The 20,788-nt window shown below is 42.4% G+C and overlaps 1 protein-coding gene across 4 annotated transcripts in view; it reads right to left on the bottom strand.

Annotated features, from left to right (window-relative positions):
- Positions 1 to 20,788, bottom strand: part of ANK3 (ankyrin 3) — a 972,780-nt gene that overhangs the window by 137,243 nt on the left and 814,749 nt on the right. For all 4 annotated transcript variants that reach the window (XM_033941649.1, XM_033941646.1, XM_033941647.1 and 1 more), the window contains 4 exons: positions 17,902 to 18,109; positions 17,355 to 17,451; positions 13,347 to 13,575; positions 3,843 to 3,968 (listed from right to left, as the gene is read on the bottom strand). In XM_033941649.1, the coding sequence (XP_033797540.1) occupies positions 3,843 to 3,968; positions 13,347 to 13,575; positions 17,355 to 17,451; positions 17,902 to 18,109 (660 nt within the window). The remainder of the gene's footprint in view (positions 1 to 3,842; positions 3,969 to 13,346; positions 13,576 to 17,354; positions 17,452 to 17,901; positions 18,110 to 20,788) is intronic.

Genomic DNA, 20,788 nt, shown 5'->3' with positions numbered 1-20,788 from the left:
ATGCACGGACGGGGAGAGGGACCTCGGGGTGATAGTGTCCGAAGATCTAAAGGCGAAAAAACAGTGTGACAAGGCAGTGGCTGCTGCCAGAAGGATTCTGGGCTGTATAAAGAGAGGCGTAGTCAGTAGAAGAAAGAAGGTGTTGATGCCCCTGTACAGGTCATTGGTGAGGCCCCACTTGGAGTATTGTGTTCAGTTTTGGAGACCGTATCTGGCGAAAGACGTAAGAAGACTTGAGGCGGTCCAGAGGAGGGCGACGAAAATGATAGGAGGCTTGCACCAGAAGACATATGAGGAGAGACTGGAAGCCCTGAATATGTATACCCTAGAGGAAAGGAGAGACAGGGGAGATATGATTCAGACGTTCAAATACTTAAAGGGTATTAACGTAGAACAAAATCTTTTCCAGAGAAAGGAAAATGGTAAAACCAGAGGACATAATTTGAGGTTGAGGGGTGGTAGATTCAGGGGCAATGTTAGGAAATTCTACTTTACGGAGAGGGTGGTGGATGCCTGGAATGCGCTCCCGGGAGAGGTGGTGGAGAGTAAAACTGTGACTGAGTTCAAAGAAGCGTGGGATGAACACAGAAGATTTAGAATCAGAAAATAATATTAAAGATTGAACTAGGCCAGTTACTGGGCAGACTTGTACGGTCTGTGTCTGTGTATGGCCGTTTGGAGGAGGATGGGCAGGGGAGGGCTTCAATGGCTGGGAGGGTGTAGATGGGCTGGAGTAAGTCTTAACAGAGATTTCGGCAGTTGGAACCCAAGCACAGTACCGGGTAAAGCTTTGGATTCTCGCCCAGAAATAGCTAAGAAGAAAAAAAAAAAAAAAAAAAAAAAAAATTTTTAAATTGAATCAGGTTGGGCAGACTGGATGGACCATTCGGGTCTTTATCTGCCGTCATCTACTATGTTACTATGTATGCAAGCAACACAGAGGACTATAGTTTGTTTGTTTGTTTTTGTACACCCTGCTTGAAGTGCAGGCTGTGCTGGCTCTGAGGTGAGCCATTCTTCCAGAACAGTAGTGACTGAGTTGGCAAGTAGCTGAGTTGAAAAAGAAAGCAAGAATTTGAACTTTGCCTGAATTATTTTCTTGCTTACCTTTTGAGTTTTTGCTTGGAACAGTATTGTCTTTATTGGTGATATCCTGACCTTTATGTTTTGGCCAAGTAAAGTTGAAATATTTCTTCATTTGAATCTCCTTTGTGTGAGTTTCATTTTAGTTCCCTTTTTTGTGTCACTCCAGTCCAGCAGGGTGACTCCAGGCCGGGTCACACGCCGGTGCGTTTTCATGTACAGCCACTAGGAGTGCTTGTGAGCCCCAGTTCAGAGCTACTGTGTGGCTACAGCGGATGCAACGTGGTGATATCATGCACACGTGCGCATGACATCATTGCATTGCATTCACACATGCGTGGATGGCGTCTGGAGGCGGGACTGGGGGGGAACAAGGCATGGCAGAGGTAGAACTGGGCGATCTTGGGGCCATGGCCCCAAATTTTTCCAAAGGAAAATCTGGTAACCCTAGCAGAATTCAGATAAATTCATCTGCTAGGGCAGGAGTGGGACACCATGGTCCTCAAGGGTACAGTTCAGTTGGGGTTTCAAGCTGTTAACAATGAATAAGCATGAGATTGATTTACATGTACTGCTTCCATTATATGTAAGTAGATCTCATGCTTATTCATTGCAAATGATGGCTTACGTTTGGCATATGGACAGCATACCTGCAGCAGGTGCACTCTCAAATTCAGTGCTCATGTACAGCTTCCAAACATGCCTTCAAAACACCAGCAGAACACCCCTGATCTATGCAGCCCCCCAAAAAAACAAATACAAATGCACTTCCAGATGGTAAAAATCCCTAGAGTTCATATAGGCGAGCATGAGCTATGCTTGATTATGTAAGAGGTAAGGGATTCTTTGATACAAATAGTTTTGTTGAAATCCACATTCCATAAAATATATGATAGCATCAGCAGAATTTCCCATTCCAATGTTAATCTGATACATATGTCATAAGAAACTATGGCAAACAAAACTTTTTTCCAGTTTGTTTTGGTGTTTCCAGCTCACTGGAGCAGTGCAGGATGATGCTAGCAACAATTGCCTCCAACTAGTAGTTTCTGGTTACACCCTGGTGACCTGCTGTTTTACTTCTAAGTTCAGATTTATTTACAGTGCTGGGGAAGCAAAAACATCACCAGCACAGAACACTCCCTCCACTCTCTTCCTATGTGTTAGAAAGGAAAGGGGGGGGGGGATGGGATTTGATATATCACCTTCCTATGAATATAATCAAGATGGTTTATATATTATTTATTCATTTAAATTGTTTTATATCTCACACTATCCATCCATTCTAGGAGGGCCAGTTTTGAAAAGGACGTCTAAGTTTTACTTGAATGTCTTCTGCTGAACGTCCAAATTTGGAAGAAGAGAAACATCTATTTTCAAACAATACATCCAAATACATTTTTTTATTTGAAACTTGCCTACTTAGACATCTTGACCACCAAGATGTCTAACTTTATTCACCATTTTCGACCACAAAAACATCCAAGTTAGAAATGTCCAAATCAGCACGATTTAGATGTGAGAGGGGCCATCATTCTAATGGGTCAGCCACATGGACATGCCAAAAGAGCAGTGGGGCACCTTAGAGGGCACTGCTGTGAACTTCATATAAAGGGTGCCAGATATACATCTCACCATATACCCCCAAAACCTACTCCATAAAACTCTCATGGCTGTAGGTGGCACCTATATGGCACCCTAACAAACCCACCCTAATAGCCCTCATAGCTGAAGGTGGCACCTATATGGCAGTATAGTAGGGTTTTGGGTTTTGATGGGCTCAAACTTAACACCATAGATAATGTGGTTAGAGTGCCTTATGGATCTGGCTCCTCCTCTCTATGGTTCACTAGCCCACCCATCTGGCTACTTAAGACACCTGTGTGTTGTCTACTAGGATTTCCTATACCAGATGCTGCTGTTCCATAGACAAGTATATTCTGTTTTATTCAGATTTTTGGGGAGTGTGAGGGGGTTATTACTTAGTCCTTCCAGTGGTCATCTGGTCAGTTTGAGTACTTTATTGGCACTTAGATGCTTCTAAAAAAGATCTAGCTCAAAACGTCTAAGTTCTGTCCAGGACATCTTGAGAAAGGTTTGATTATAATTATCCCCACAAGATATCCAAGTCTAGCATGCCTATAGCCTGCCCAAAGAACGCCCATAACACACCTCTTAACATGCTCCCTTGAATTCTGGACACACAGTGGAGGAACATCTCTCTAGATGTCCAGGAAAACTGTTTTGATTGGCACTTGGACGTCCTGGCAATTAGAATGTCAAAGTGGCAACTTAGGTGGTTTTTGATTATGCCTCTAATAATCTCAGTAGACAAGGCATATTCTAAATAAACATACACCTTCATGTTAAAAATAGACTAAAACCAGTGAATGCTAGCATTAAACAAAGATGCGAGTTCAACCATCACATTGACTGTACACAATATACAAGTAGTTATTTTGTACCAGGGAAAATAGAGGGTTAAATGACTTGCCCAGAGTCACAAGGAGCTGCAGTGGGAATCAGTTCCCCTGGTTCTCAGGCCACTGCACTTAATAGGCATATTCCTCCACCCTGTAATATCTAAAGGGCAGAGGGCACTATTTCCAAAAATGTATCCTCTCATTCTGTATCCATATCCTTACCAGCATCCTTTTAAAAATGGGTCTCCCTATCTTCATGTTGTTCAAGGCCAAATTAAAAATAATTTTCTGGCAGTCATCTTAACAGTGCCTTAGCCACTGTACATTTTATTTTACCTTGACAGAGAACGGCAGTCTGTTCTCTTTGAAAGCGTAAAAGTTGAAAACAAGCTGCTGTCCCCCTTTAGTCAGAGGGGCTAAATTTCCATAGCAATCGATGTGGATGGGCTTTCCTTCTAGGACCTAGCAAGAAAAATAATAAGTGAATTAGTTAAAATTGTTTTAAATAGAGATACTGTGCTTTGCTGTAAATGGAGTATTGTTTCACCAATCACGTGACAGTGTTGAATTATCTCACACATCATCTGTTTGCTCAGCAAATCTCTGCACCTGCAAACTCATTTTTCCCATGACATTTCTCTTTGAAAATCAAATAGCAGAGTGTCACAGGGATTTTCTGGCCCCACATACCTTACAGGTGCAATATCCAGAGAATGAACAACATGTGAGATTTCAAAATGAAATCCTTGTTTTCAGTACACCTAGCCCACCCTTACATCCATCCCAGGCATTACAATACATTATATTACAAAGCTTTTTATATTCTGCCTTAGCCCTTATGAGTTCCAGGCGGATTACAATAAAGCAGATGACAAGAAACAAACAAGGTTAAACAGGCAATATTGAAAAAAATCATAAAAATCATAAAAACAATCAGTTCAAAAATTTCATGAATAAAACTGTTTTTAAAAGCTTTCTAAAAACTAATAATTAGTTTCTGAGCTAACAGTGAGGGGAAGTTTATTCCAAATACCATATATACTTGAATATAAACCGGGATTTTGGGGCCAAAAAATTGGCCCATAAATGGGGGTCCCAGTTTATATTCGGGTCATCCCCCAGTGACCACCCAAAACCCTCCCGGACTTTCTGCAGGCCCGCCTTAGGCCGGAACAGGAGGGATCCCTCTCATCTCCTGTCAAGGCCGACCTCCTTCCCTCCCTCGCGTACCTATTCCCTGGTGGTCCAGCATGTATCCTGCGCTAAAATCCTGAAGATTATAAAGGTAGTAGCCAGCGGCGCACCCAGGCTGGCACGCAGGAGTGAACTTTGCGTGCTCCCGGCCTGCCCTGCACTGCTCCTTGATAGACTGCCGCAAGTTCTCGCGGGATTCGCGGTTCTCGTGACAGCTTATCAAGGAGCGGTGCAGGGCCGGCTGGGAGCACGAAAGCTCGCTCCTGTATGCTGGCCTGGGTGCACCGCTGGCTACTACCTTTACAATCTTCAGGATTTCAGCGCGGGATACACGCTGGACCACCAGGGAACAGGTACACGAGGGAGGGAAGGAGGTAATTATTAGTGTCGGCCGGGGCAGGAGATGGGAGTGATCCCTTCTGTCCCGGCCTACCACTAGGTGGTTTAAGAACATAAGAAGTTGCCTCCGCTGGGGCAGACCAGAGGTTCATCCTGCCCAGCGGTCCGCTCCCGCGGCGGCCCATCAGGCCCACTGCCTGAACAGTGGTCTCTGACTAATTTTGTAATTTACCTCTAATCCTGTCCCTATAACCTTACCTCTACTCCTATCTGTACCCCTCAATCCCTTTGTCCTCTAGGTATCTGTCCAGTCCTTCTTTGAAGCCCTGTAGCGTACTTCTGCCTATCACATCCTCCGGCAGCGCGTTCCATGTATCCACCACCTTCTGGGTGAAAAAGAACTTCCTGGCATTTGTTCTAAACCTTTCCCCTTTCAATTTCTCCGAGTGCCCCCTTGTACTTGTGGTTCCCCTTAGTTTGAAAAATCTGTCCCTGTCACTTTTTCTATGCCCTTCATGATCTTGAAGGTTTCTATCATGTCTCCCCTGAGTCGTCGCTTTTCCAGGGAGAAAAGCCCCAGCTTTTTCAGTCTGTCAGTATATGAGAGGTCCCCCATACCCTTTATTAGCTTAGTTGCTCTTCTCTGGACTCTCTCAAGTACCGCCATATCTTTCTTGAGGTACGGCGACCAGTACTGGACACAGTACTCCAGGTGCGGGCGCACCATTGCACGATACAGTGGCAGGATGACTTCCTTCGTCCTGGTTGTGATACCTTTCTTAATGATACCCAACATTTTGTTTGCTTTCCTTGAGGCTGTGGCGCACTGCGCCAACGCCTTCAATGTTGTGTTCAACATCACTTCCAGGTCTCTTTCAAGGTTGCTCACCCCTAGCGGTGATCCCCCCATCTTGTAAGTGAACATCGGTTCTTTTTCCCAATATGCATGACCTTGCATTTCCCTATGTTGAAGCTCATTTGCCACTTTTTGGCCCACTCTTCCAGCGTTGTCAGATCTTTTTGGAGGTTTTCGCAGTCCTCCATGGTTATGACCCTGCTGTATAATTTAGTGTCATCCACAAATTTAATAACCTCACATTTTGTTCCCGCCTCCAGGTCGTTAATAAATATATTGAACAGGAACGGTCCCAGCACCGACCCCTGTGGAACTCCACTCGTGACCCTTTGCCAATCTGAGTAATGGCCCTTTACTCCACCCTCTGTTTCCTGTCCGCCAGCCAGTTTTTGATCCATCGGTGGACCTCCCCTTGCACCCCGTGGTTCCATAGCTTCCTTAGCAGTCTTTCGTGTGGTACCTTGTCGAAGGCTTTTTGGAAGTCAAGGTAAATGATGTCTATGGATTCCCCTCTATCCACCTGGCTGTTCACCCCCTCAAAGAAGTATAATAAGTTCGTGAGGCATGACCTGCCCTTGCAGAAGCCAAGTTGGTTCGGCTTTAGCTGCCCATTGTTTTCGATGTGCTCCCAAATGCTGTCTTTAATCAGCGCTTCCATCATCTTTCCCGGGACCGAGGTCAAGCTCACCGGCCTGTAGTTTCCTGGGTCTCCCCTTGAGCCTTTCTTGAAGATGGGTGTGACATTTGCTATTTTCCAGTCCTCTGGGATCTCTCCAGTTTTTAGGGATAGGTTGCATATTTGTCGAAGTGGCTCAGCTATTTCATTCCTTAGTTCCTTGAGTACCCTTGGGTGAATGCCGTCCGGACCTGGCGATTTGTCGCACTTTAGCCTGTCTATCTGCCTGAGGACATCCATCTTGCTCACCTCTAGTTGGACCAGATTTTCATCCTGATTTCCTTTTCCGATCTCCTTGGGTTCCGGAATGTTGGTTGTGTCCTCCATTGTGAAAACTGACGTGAAGAACTCATTTAACCTGTCCGCTATCTCCTTTTCCTCTTTTACCACTCCCTTTCTGTCTCCATCATCCAAGGGTCCTACTTCCTCCCTAGCTGGTTGGTTCCCCTTGACATACCTGAAGAATGATATGAAGTTTGTTGCTTCCCCTGCCAGTCTTTCTTCATATTCTCTTTTTGCTTTCCTAACCACTCGGTGACACTCCTTTTGGTGTCTTTTATGCTCCTTTTGGTTGTCTTCTGTCTGGTCCTTTTTCCATTGTTTGAATGATGCCTTCTTATCGCTTATTGCCTTTTTCACTGCATTTGATATCCACACTGGGTTTTTTGTTCTATTTTTCTTGCACCCTTTCCTGAACTTGGGGACGCACAGGTTCTGTGCTTCGTGCACCGTGCCCTTGAGTAGGGTCCAGGCCTTTTCTACGGACTCTATCTTCCTTGTGGTATTGATGAGTTTCTTTCCCACCATTTTCCTCATGGCATCATAATTCCCTTTTTTGAAGTTGAGTGCTGTCGTTGTGGTTCTTTTCGCCTTTGATGGTCCAATTTCTAGCCTGTACTGGATCGTGTTGTGATCGCTGTTTCCTAGTGGGGCTAGTACCGCCACCTCCTTAGCGGGTCCCCCTAGTCCGTTGAAGATTAGGTCAAGAGTGACATCTCCCCATGTTGGTTCCGTGACCAGCTGCTCCATGAAACAGTCCCTCGTGACTTCCATGAATTTGGTCTCACTCGTACAAGTTAAGGGAAATGGTTAATCTGCTTGCTGGGTTAGAGGGCAGGGAGGAATACGGGACAATCAAGCCATTGTGACATCACTGATGAGGTTGGCTCTTTTTAGGGGGAAGAGGGTACAGGGAAGGAAGGTGGGACAGTGTTCAGAGTCTGGCAGGGAGGGGGGCTTGGTTCACAGCCTGGTAGGGAATGAGTGCAGGGCAGGGAGGGAAGGGAGCTGGGTGCAGAACTTGGCAAGGAGGGGGGCTGAGTACAGAACCTGGCAGGGCAGGACACTTGAATATTAAGCCGCCCAACTTTTATTCGAGTCAACCATTTTTCCTCCTTTTTTGGGGGAAAAATGGGGGTCTCGGCTTATATTCGGATCAACTTATAGTCAAGTGTATACGGTGGTCAAAGCTTGATAACTAAAAGAAGCACTAAGTTGATGGAATAGCTTAATTGATTTAGGCGATGGCAATTGTAAACAGAATTGATTTTCTTGTATATGACCTGTCTACCAATCATTAAGGAAACTAAATCCAGCAAATAAGTAGGAGCTAGGCCATGTAAAATATTAAAAACCAATACACAGGCATTGCCCCTTTTTTCTCAGTAATGGGGCAGGCAATTTTTAAAGATAATCTGTTGTTTTTCATCTTTGGTTTATAATTGAACTTAACATCAAAACTGATCATAAAATTGCATTTACTCCAGAATACTGTGGTTAGATTAATTTTGGGTCTAAAAAGATATGAAAGTGTTGCATTAGCATATAAAAATCTTCACTGGTTATCAATTGAGAGGCAAATTAAGTTTAAATCAGCTTGTATAGTTCATCATATATTACAGACTACTCTTTGGATATCTTCAGATAATCTGATTTTGCTTTTTTCTCATTTGCATTATTCTTCCACCAGATTATGTGGTACTTTATTACTAAATTTTCCACAGATTAGAGGAGTACGGTATAAACGACAACTCAACTCCTCTTTTGCTTACACTGCTATTACAATTTGGAATAATGTACATTTATGAGCAAAACAATGTAGGTGTCTGAGCATAAAACCTGAAAATGGCTTGAAACAAGCAGAGTGGCGCGTAAAATCGCAATGAGATTACGCGCAACTCTACTTGTTTCAAGCCATTTTCAGGTTTTATGCTCAAAGACACAAACATTGGTTTTCTCATATTTTTATCTTTGTACCCTACATCATCCGGACCCCTGAGGAAGGCGGTCTCGCCAAAACACGGACCGTGTAGGGTCCATCAGGACAATCATACGTGTATTACTAATCCAGACTTTTATTTGTATTTTAATTGTGAAGAGCAAATAAAAATCATCTTTCACGACATCCACATCCACAGTCTGTTGTTTTTATCTTTGGATTGTTTTTACTGTGGATCACTGGGTCTCCCTTTTTGTTTTGTTTTTAAGTTCAAATATAAAGAATTACAGTAATCAAGTTGAGGTAACACTAACATCTGAACCAACAGGGTAAAATGATGTTCAAAAAAGCACAACTTCACAAGCCTGTTTCCTCATAATACCAGTATATAAAATCTTCTTCCATAAATTAGAAATTTGATCTTCAAATGTAAGAGAAGCATCTAAAAGAATATCCAAAACTAGACATTTTATCTACTTGCAGGGTAGTTCCTGATTGTAGAGTAAAAAATGAAGGAACAGAAGAAGATAGTGAATTGTGAAACCAAAGAACCTTTGTCTTACTTGCATGCAGCCAAACACTAATAACATTTTGCACACCTGCATTGTAATTTTTTTTATCTCCTTTGTTTACTTTCTTTTGCTATTGTCCTAAGTTTAAATAGAGCTCCTTTCATATATGTGGAGGGGCATAATCAAAACATACATCTAAGTCTGATTTGGTCATATGGTACTAAACACCCAAAGTCAGCAGTGGTAAAATGGCCATTCTTGAAAAATATATCTAGAATAATTTTTTTCACGAAAATTGTCTATCTGGGCATCCAGGCTATTGTTCGTCCAGACTGCCAGTATGTCTATCTATTTACCACATTTTCGACCAAAATTTGACCCAAGTCCCAAATGCCCAGAAGAAGACCATTTAGGCATGGGAGGGGCCAATCTTGTAATGGACTGGCCACCCAGACATGCCAACAGAGCAGTGGGGCACCTTAAAGGGCACTGCTGTGATCTTCACAAAAAGGGTGCCAGATAAATATTTCACTAGAATTCCTTTATAGTTTATGGTGAGCCCCCCAAAACTCACCATACCAACCTGTATATTACCCCAATAGTCCTTATGGCTGCAGAGTAGGGTTTGGGGGGAGGGGGTTGGTGGATGCACATGTTCCACTATACATGCAGTGGTTAGAGTGGCTTATGGGCCTGGGTCCTCCTTTCTATGGTTTACTAACCCACCCCCCCAGGCTATTTAAGACACCTCTGAGCAGCTCTACTAAGTTTCCTATACCAGGTGCTGATGTTCTGGAAACAGGTAAGTACATTTTTATTCCATCTTTGTGGGGGTGTGAGAGGGTCAGTTAACACTGGGGGGGATGTGGGGGGTCTTCACTTTGTCTCTGCAGTGGTTATCTGGTCACTTTAGATACCTTTTTGGCACTTATACCTGTTTTTATATCGTCTAACTCACAATGTTTAAGTTTCGTCCAGGATGTCTAATAAAACCTTTGATTATCCCTGCAGGACAACTAAGTCTATGTCGGTCCACATCCCGCCCACACCACTCCTCCAGATATGCCCATTTTAGTTCTGGGCGCACAGTGGGATTCAGAGGCCTAACAAGTCCTGTGACATGTCCAAAAAATCGGTTTGATTATCGGCACTTGGATGACCTGTCTTTTAGATTGTCCAAGTGCTGATTTGGGTGGATTTTTAGACGTGTTTAAGTTTTGATTATGAGCTCCATACTGCATATCATATTAGACTAGATTTTATATATGGCACCTAAAATAGGACCACTAGACACACTGCACTAGAAAGAAAGTAATCTTCTTTCTTGTAGATGTGTCTAGTGGTCCTGAAGCCCCGCCCTGTAAATAGGCTTTGCCTGCCTACAATGGTTCAATTCTTATTTGACTGATCAGACCTACTCTGTTTCTTAATCTGGTTCTCTTTCGAGCTCTCGTCAGCTTCAATCAGGTGTCCCTCAGGGATCTGTGCTCGGGCCTATACTCTTTAATATCTTTCTGACCCCCCTGACCTTACTGCTCTAATCACTTGGATTTACATTTTTCATCTATGCTGATGACATTCAATTATTCACTATACTTTGATCTCCAGAAAACTTGCTAAGGTTGTTGATTGGTTAACTATGAACAGATTAAAAATTAATTCACAGAAAACATCAACTATGATGATTTGTTCAATGAAAAATAATTCAAATCTTCCCAGTTTCAGTTTGAAAGGTACAACCTTATTGAACTCTACATCAATTAAAATTCTTGGTATAGTTATAGACAACACATTGTCATTTCACTAGCACATTTCTACTGTTGTTACTGCCTCCTTCTTTATACTTTGCCAGATTCATTCCGTAAGGTCTATGTTAAGTCAAAATGATTATGTTTATTTGTATTTATATACCGCTCTTTGATTACAGCATCAGTACGGTGTACATTAATTAAAAAAAGGAAAAGAATGCCAAATAATCATGATACAAAGATAAGAAGAAAAAGAAAATTAAAAAAAATTAATCATTTAGTTGCGGTAATAATAGATACCCAATTGAAAGTTAAAACCAAATCATAAAAGAAATTAAAATATACTTAAAATAAAATAAAAATAAACACTAAGAGGGAAATGCCAATCCAAATAAGTAAGTTTTTAGCTTGGCTCTAAATGTAATATAAGTAAGCTCACCACAAAGTTCACTAGGAAGTGAGTTCCACAAGAAAGGTACTGATGCAAAAAATTAAGAATTTTGAGTTGACTTAAGTTCAACCAGATGAATTGGTGGCACTGTCAATCTATTTAAATATGATGACCTCAGTGATCGCGAAGGTTTATACAGGACGAGAAGTTTCACAAGATAGGTTGCCCACTATTTAACACTTTAAAGGATGAAGATTCTTTTACATTCTCTGGTCATATCAAGGTTGGATTATTGTAATTCTGTGTTAATTGGACTTCTCCATTACCAACTTCTCCAGCTTGTTCAAAATACAGTACTCTGGTATCTTTATCATCATTCAAAATTTGATCACATAATCCCGTTACTCAAAACTGAACATATGCTTTCAATAGCACATAGGATCCCATTTAAATATAATGTCAGTACATTTCAAATTTGGTCCATCGGGTTTTCCTTATTTCTGTTTAATCATTTAATTCCATACAGGCCAACAAGGGACCTTCGTTCTTCTCAGCATTTGCTATCTGTGCCATCCCTTCAACAAATGTTTCTAGGTACTAATCGTGATTCCAGCTTCTCAGTGATGGCTCTCAGCCTCTGGAATTCATTACCGTTTTGTTTAAGGTCGGAAAAATCTCTTAAAACTTTCAAGTCACAATTCAACGCTTATTATTTCAGAAAGGCATTTGATTGTGGGTCGTTATAGATCTATTCATCTTGGTAAAAATGTGAACTTTTATGCTCCTTTGTTCTTTTACCCCTTAACCTTTTGTCATTTCCCTTTTGTTTTTCTCTCCCTAACAAATATTGTAATTTATCCCTTCCCCGCAAACTCATTTGTTTTTGTCTGTCTATTGTTTTGGTCTTTTTACTCTATTTATTTTAGTATCATTTTTAACCCATTGTTTTTATTTTTATAAACCACTTTGGTTTGACTATTTTGTTAAAAATTGCATTATATCAAATAAACTGTAACTGTACACAGGGAATGGTCCCTGGCTCAAAAAATATAAAAGCAGGCTGGCTAGCTAGTGTCCCCAAGGGCTGATCCTGCCAGCAGCAGACCTCTGCTGTGTGGGTCTGCGTCTTCTCTGAAGCAGCAGTCCCAACTAGTGGGAACTTCTGAGCATCGAGCCTCCAAACGAACACTGAGAAAAATACCTGAAAATAAAAAACTGCAGAGCAGATCAGAAGCACTTCTGAGCAACTTGCATGCAGAAAACAAACTGAGGGGGCAGGAGCAGCTCCCTGGGAAGGAGGCAGAGTTGAAAACATGAATAACAGTTTTTTTGCAAGCAACTTGCGAATTACAGAACCCTATCATTTCAGGACCACTAGACACATTGCACTAGAACTAATTTTAGGCGCAGCCAAGTACACCAACTGAAATGTGATTCAAATCCTCATGCTTAAATTAGGCATAGACCCCCCCCCCTTTATTCTATATCTATGCATGTAACTTTGGAGGACTACCCCTGATCTGCTCATAGCCCTCCCATTTCTGGGCTCCTTTTTGGACCCATGTAAAAAATTTAGTTGTGGATCTTGTGCCTATATTTACGCATGTAACTTTTAATTAAATCCAATTAGCACCAAAAATTGCTTGTTAAAATCCCAATTATAGGCGCTAATTGACTTGATACTCAAATTAAAATGCACACACTCAAATTTGCATGTGTAATTTTTAGCGCTATTTATAGAATTTGGGGGATTGTACTTGACTGTAAATCACTTTATTGCTAATGTGAAGGGCAGTAAAGCAAATAATAATAAATATATATAAAACGATACATTGGATTTAAGATTACAATGCATTTACATCATTCTGCTTAACAACTGAAATCTCAAATTTGTCACCTAGCTTACCTCGATATCTTTGCTTCTGGCAACTTCCTCAAAGTTTTCCTGCTGCTCCAGTGTTTTGTCAACTTTATCATCTGTCATGCAGAAACAACGCAGGCACGCTTCCACAGGATCATTTGTTTTGGCAAAAATAACAAACTTGGCCATATAGGGAACACAGATGAGTTCCCTGTATAGCTGTGAGGCCAGGCTAACGGTTTCTTGTATTTGATGGCAATCTCCAAGCCAGAATCTACATGGGGAAGAAAATAAAGAAATTACAACAGGACTTAAGCCAAAGAAATGCCAGATTTATCATTATTTATGGTGTTATGTTTGTAGTAAATGAATCTGTTTTTTTGCTGCTTGATATATTTTTTATGGGTTATGTTGGGGGAAATTCTATAAATAGTACCCAAAAAATCATTGCTCAATCTTTGTTCTAAAACGGGTGCTCCAGGATGAATGCTCTTTATAGAACAGTGTTGAGTGCCAAATTCTGTGCTCAACTTTGGGTTTGAGGATTATGCTAGTTGAAATCTGGTGTGAATCCCGGTGCACAGGTTGGACATGGATCCCCACTTTTCTCTATCACCATATCTTTTATAAATGCCCCTGACCCACCAATGCCCCTCCTGTGGCCACACCCCCTTTTAAATTGTGTATTAAGCACACTTTGTTATAAAATAGTGCACAGCTAGATAGGTGCTGAGGAGTGCGCTGTCTAGCGAGTTTAGTGTCCACATCATAATTACTACCAATTAAGTGCTTGTTAACTCCAAAAATTAAATCGTTGGAGCCCATTAACTAATTACTTTGGGCATCTATCTGGGATTCCTTTATAGAATCCGGGGGTTTGTGACTCATTCTGAGTGTTACACTAAAAGGATGGTAAGAAAATAAAGAGGTCCTTTTTACAAAAGCATAGTAACGTTTTGCTTTTTATCATGTGTTAGATACAAACATTAACATGGGGAAAGTGCAAAGCCTGTGTGCCCCAAAGATGTCCAAACTGACTTGATGACCACAGGAGGGATTAAGGCCTGATCCTCCCCTTACTCCCCCCAGTGGTCACCAACCCCCTCCCTCCACCCAGAGATATGGGGGAAAAACTGCACATTGAGGACTTTCCATAAGCTGAGCTGGTTTCAGGGATTCCTGCTGGCTCAGCTGATGGGAATTCCCCCTGCCAGGATCAGCTGAGCTGCAGAGCCCTACACCTCTTCCCCTGACATCCCTGGACTCCCTTGACAACCCCAGACCCCTCATCATTCTCCCCACATCCCCCCCAACATTCCTGGACCCCCACTCCAATCACCTGACACCCCTGACATCAGGCATCATCAGACACCACCCAACATGAGGCAACACCCCCTCACACACACATCACCCAACACCCCGGTACCTTCCGATGCAAAATTGGCAGGATGGAAGCCCATGCCCTCCTGCCTACAGGGCTGCGTGTTGAGAATGATGGGCCTTCCCCCTCCCAGTATATCTTGGAATGTAGAGGGAGGGCCTAAGGCCCTGATTGGCTCAAAATTGCCATTTTGAGCCAATCAGGGTCTTAAGCCCCTCTCACTGCATCTCAAGATGCATTGGGAGGGGGAAGGCCCATCATTCTGAACAGACTTCGCTCCTGCCAATTTTGCATTGGAAGGTATGGGGGTATGTGTGGGGGGTGTTGCCTGATGTCGGGTGGTGTCAGATGATGTGTGTGTGTGTGGGGGGGGGGTGTTGCCAGATGTTGGGTGGTTCGGGTGATGTGTGTGTGTGTGTGTGTGTGGGGGGGGGTTGTCTGATGTTGGGTGGTGTCAGGAGATGTGTGTGTGGGGGGTATTGTCTGATGCTGGGGTATCGAGTGATGTGTGGGGATCAGCTGATGTTGGGGGTATGTCAGGGGAGGGGTGTAGAGCTCCAGCTGATCTTGGCAGGGGGAAACCCCAACAGCTGAGCCAGCAGGAATCCCTAAAACCGGTCCAGCTGATGTGGATTCCCCTGCCGTGATTAGACAAGGTAGACATCCTAAGGACCAAAACTTCTACATAGGTAATTTTCAAAAATGAAAGCTAGACGTCTGGCAGCTTTGAAAATGGACATTTTTTCTACTGGGTTTGTGGACATCTTGCCCAAAAAGTCCAACCTCAGCTGTCCTATCGAAAATGCCCCTCCACATGTATAAATGTTAGCATTCTGCCTAAATGTGATTCTGTTCACTATGTGAATATCTTTGATAGCATGTAATTTGTAGGTAGGCATACATATGGGTGCAGTCTGAGAGAGAATGTGAGGGGCTCACAATTCTAAGTGTAACTTACGGAATACTGTAATTTATGTGCATGTCTATGGAACTTAGGCACATGTACTGACTGGCTCTATAGCTGGCGTAAAATGCTCATGCATAAGCGCATATGAACCCTTTACAGTCATGGCTTTCAACCTAGTCCTCTGGGATCACCTGGCCAGAAACCACAACAAATATGCATGGGATGTACAATGCATTTCCTCCACTGCATACGAATATCTCTCATGCATACTGATCATGGGTATCCTGAAAACCCAACTGACTAGGTGGTCCCTGGGGTCTTGTTTGAAAAACACTGCTTTATAGAAGTGCCTCATTATAGGTACACAGCTATAGAATTATCCCCACTTGGACTGTTATATCAGATGGTATAATTAGTGTTTCTGTTTTTAGGGGCCAATAGCCAATTTAAGTGGGCAGGAGAGGCCCCTGCTCATATAAATGCTGATTTTCAATGGCACTTAATGCAGCAATACTGTTGAATATTGGCACTAATTTGACATTTTTAAAGTGGGCAGGAGAGGGGTATTCTGAAGATGAAGTCAGGAAGGAGCCAGCAGCTGTGTGGATGCTAGCAATATTCAGTACCAGAAACATAGAAACACGATGGCAGATAAAGGCCAAATGGCCCATCCAGTCTGCCCATCCGCAGTAACCATTATCTCTTTCTCTCTCTAAGAGATCCCACGTGCCTATTCCAGGCTTTCTTGAATTCAGACACAGTCTCTGTCTCCATCACCTCTTCTGGAAGAGAGTGCCTGCATAGCTAAGTAATCAAATAGGACAGCACAAATAGCAGTTCTAACTTTGGTCATTTAGCTAAGTGAGTGCTGGAGAGCTGGCAGTGAATACTACCAGCATCCACATAGCTTCAAGATAACAGCTGAAGATGAGAATATGCGCCCCTCCCTTCTCCAAGATGGTCTAATCCTCCAGAGCCCCCATTCCAACACTCCCTTACTCACCCACCTGTAGGGCATCCCTCATACCAGTGGGTGGCTCAGGGAAGAACGATTCTCATTGTCTCTACTGGCTGCATTTGTATACTGTGAACTCTAGCAATAGTGTTGCTAGAGCTTTTGGCAGCTATTTTACCAGATGGAGCCAATAGGAGTAGAAGTGTGGATTGCTTCTGCCTAGGCTACCCCACTGGACCATTAGGGGGGTATGACGGGCTCGGGGGGGGGGGGGGTCAGAAATTGGAATTACGAATGGGGTAGGGGAAGGGACATATGCACTTATGCCTGTCTCGGCTGAATATTGGCCAGGACCACATACTTTCAGGCAGCTAGCAGCAGTCCGGTCAAACCCAGATATTCAATGTCAGCGGCAATGTTGGCATTTAAAATAAACATTGACTGCCATCAGCTGAATACTGACTTGTAGGCGTTTATAACTTGTTAATTGTAGGTGTTTATTTTCCAGGTTTCTTTGAAGGTTTAAAAAATTGGCATTAATCAGTATTTTCATGCCTCTGGTACCTTTTCCACTAGAATCAAATAGGTACAATTTGTCACTTAGGATCTGTCAATACAATAAAGGTACAAAAACTGAGTGGTTGAAATAAAAGATGAGTCAGGGGAGAGGTGGAAGAGCATTGGGGGAAGTGGTATTTGTTTATCCAATTAACGCCTATTTTTAAATTTTATGGCATTTGGGGCATTTTTAGGTTTTAACCAATAAGTATTTGATACATCAGAAACCCTAGGTATAAAGTACCACCATACCTGGCTGAAACATTTGTTGTAAAGGAAACACAGTCATCAACAAACGTCAGTGGAGTGGTTCCTGTGATGTCTTCCCACTGAGCAGGCGATGTACCCCCTAAAACATCACATCATGTATACAGTACATCCAGATTAATTTTCTCCATACTAAAATAGTTTCTACAAGCTAAATACTTTACTCATGCATACTCCAAAAAACAGCTTTTGGGTTTGCGTGGCTTAAGGTATAAATTAACAGGATGGATTGCATTGTCTAGGGCTCATATACAATAATTTGGCATCAGAACAGGAGAAAAAGCCATATATCAAATACACAGACATAAAGCACACATTCCACTCCAATTAGAATAGCACAGCTTTAAATTCTATACTAAAACATTCTACTCAGTCACTTGAGATATAGACCAGATGGGGTTCATAGGAATAAAATTACCTCATTCCAAAGTTATGAAAATGTGGAAAATTAATAATTTGGTACTGGAAAATATGAGACTCTTGTAAAGTGAGCATGCAGGCTCATACTTTAAGTAGCTTTATTTTGGCTCACCTGTAATGCTACACAAAAGGCGAAGGCTGGGTGTGCTGTCTCCTTTGTATCCATTGGTCACCCCTTCCCCTGATGGTGGTGGTACAGGAATTGTCATGGTTATTGGCTTGTGAAATTTCCTCCTCCTTGGTTCCACAGTAACGATAGGGCTAAACGTTGCTCGGTTTCCAAGAATCTTTTTCACAATTTCATCTGGAACTGGTTGGGCCTGCCAAGACAAAATATTAGGGTCATAAACTAAAATTCAGCTCCTTGATACATGCTAGGTATAGAAACAGGGACATTTTTGGGTCAATATTCAGTTGTTCTCATGTAGCCAGCAGTTGTTTTGACTACAATACTATTAAAAATATCTGTGGTATTTAAACTAATATCCTTGGCCATTGAAACTGTTAAAAGGCTAAATTTATTTTATGCTAGATGTTTCCTAGTTTACTCAATTATTCTTTGCTAATTTTCTTGCTTTGACAAATGACAAGTAGTCATATTATTTGTTTTTGTGATTCCATAAAGGAACTTCATAAAATATAAATTATTTTTTAAACAAAGGCTAAACTTATCAATTTAGAATCATGGTGGGATTAGGGGCTTTCCAAAGAGAGGGCTTAAATTTACAACAATTTATTATTTCTATAGCACTACCAGATACATGCAACACTGTACATTAAACACGCAAGAGAAACTCCCTGCCCGATAGAGCTTACAATTTAATAATGACAGACACCACAGGACAGAAGAGTGAATCTGTATATGCTGCTTAGGTAGGGAATTAGAAGTAAAATGGTGAGGTGGATAAGGTGGGGGACTATGGAGTGAATGACCAGCAGAAATGGGTGCTTTACAATTTGGTTGGGTTAGGACCTAAATGCAGGTTCAAAAAAGTGGGCTTTCAGCATGGATTTGAATATCACCAGAGAAGCTCTATGTACTGAGTCAAGCAGGCTGTTCAAGGCATAGGGTGTAGCAAAGTAGAAGGGACGGAGTCAAGAGTTGGCCACAGAGGAGAAGGGTGCCACTAAGAGAGACTTACTCGATGAATGGAGTTCTGAGGGTGGAGGGTAGGGAAAGATAAAAAAGGAGAGATACTGAGGAGCTGCAGAGTGAATACATTTGTAAGTCAATAAAAGGAGTTTGAACTGTATGCGGAAACAGACAGGAAGCCAGTGAAGCAACTTGAGGAGAGGGGTAGCATGAGCATGACGACACTGCTGAAATATGAGACGTGCAGCAGAATTCTGAACAGACTGAAGGGGAGAGAGATGACTTAGCAGAAAACCTGTGAGAAGCAAGTTGCTGTAGTCCAAGCAAGTGATGACGAAAGCGTGCATGATGGTCTTGGCAGCGTGCTCAGAGAAGAAAGACCGAATTTTAGTGATGTTCTAGAGAAAGAAACGACAGGATTTGGCTGTTTGTTGGAAATGCAGAAAGAAAGAGACAAGACAAAAATGACCCAAAGGTTGTAAGCCAACAAGACAGGAAGGATGAGAACATTATGCACCAAAATAGAGAATGGAGGAAGGTGGAGAATTGTTTAAAAAGAAAGATGAAGAATTCAGTCTTGGCCATGTTTAGTTTTAGATGGCAGCGAGACATTCAGGTAGCATTGTCAGACAGGCAGGCAAAAACTCAGGCCTGGATTCCCAAAGAAATTACAAGCATAAAGAGGTAGATTAGTGAGTCTTCAGCATAGAGGTGATACTGGAAACCTGGGAAGAGATTAGAGCACCAAGGGAAGAAATGTAGATGGAGAAAAGAAGAGGACCTAGGACAGATCCCTGAGATATACTGACTGATTACGGAATAGCTGCAGAGAAGGATTCTCCAGAGTTTTTACGCTAAAAGTGTCCCCCCCCCCCCTTTTATAAAAAAATATAAATGTCCAGAACCTAATGGGCAAACAAAATCTGTTCCCATTTCCTCCAGAAAGCCGACAGCCTCTCACTGTCAAGGATACGTGGCTATTGCCCTGGTATCATCGTGGGTACATAGAGGCTGAGCCACTGCGAGAACCCAAGGATTGCCAGTGCCATATCAAATTTCTGCTGGATCCCTAGAAGGGCCTCTGAGAAGAGTAACTGGAGGCAAGGAGGCGGGACCTCCTAGAGATATGAAAACTGCCTCTGCCATCCCCAGTAGAACAACAGCCCCTGCTGTCCAGGAGGGATTTAAGATGGTGAACCACTACACTGGCCATGAAGTCATCCATACCTTTGCCAAAAGCATCTTACATTACATTACATTAGTGACTTCTATTCCACCCTTACCTTGCAGTTCTGGGTGGATTACAAAAGAAACTAGCTGGACATTTCCAGGAAAATTACAATTTAGGGTTTTGGATTACAAAAAGATGACTGGACAGTTCCAGGAAAGTTTGGGGAGCTGTTTACATGGTTGAGACTTTGAGGAGAAAGAATTAAGGAGAGGGAGAGACTTTGAGGGGGAATTTGTAAGGAAGGAGAACAGGGGGTAGAGTTAAGACATCTGGATAAATTTTTTGAATAGCAGGGTTTTAATGTCTTTTCGAAATGATTTGAAGTCGTTTGTTGTTAATAGCAAGTTGGAGATGATGTGGTCAAGTTACGCTGCTTGCGTCACAAGTAGGTTGTCAAATATCTTCTTGCGCTGAGTGCCTTTGAATGGGGGGGGGGAAGGTAAATGGGGTCTGGGTTCTCCTTTGTCTAGTAGTGAGGTTTTGATTTAGGCGGTTGTTTAGGTAAGTGGGGGCAGTGCCATTTATTGCTTTGAATAATAGACAGTATAATTTGAATTGAATTCGTGTTTGTATTGGTAACCAGTGTGAGTCTAGGTAGGCAGTGGTGATGTGGTCAAATTTACTTAGCGAGTAGATCAATCTGAGAGCCGTGTTTTGTACTGTCTAAAGTTGTTT

The sequence above is a fragment of the Geotrypetes seraphini genome, chromosome 4 (assembly GCF_902459505.1).
Source record: "Geotrypetes seraphini chromosome 4, aGeoSer1.1, whole genome shotgun sequence".
In the NCBI taxonomy this organism is placed as follows: Eukaryota; Metazoa; Chordata; class Amphibia; order Gymnophiona; family Dermophiidae; genus Geotrypetes; species Geotrypetes seraphini.
Note: the sequence above shows the minus strand (reverse complement) of the source record. Positions and strands in the feature narration are given on the sequence as shown.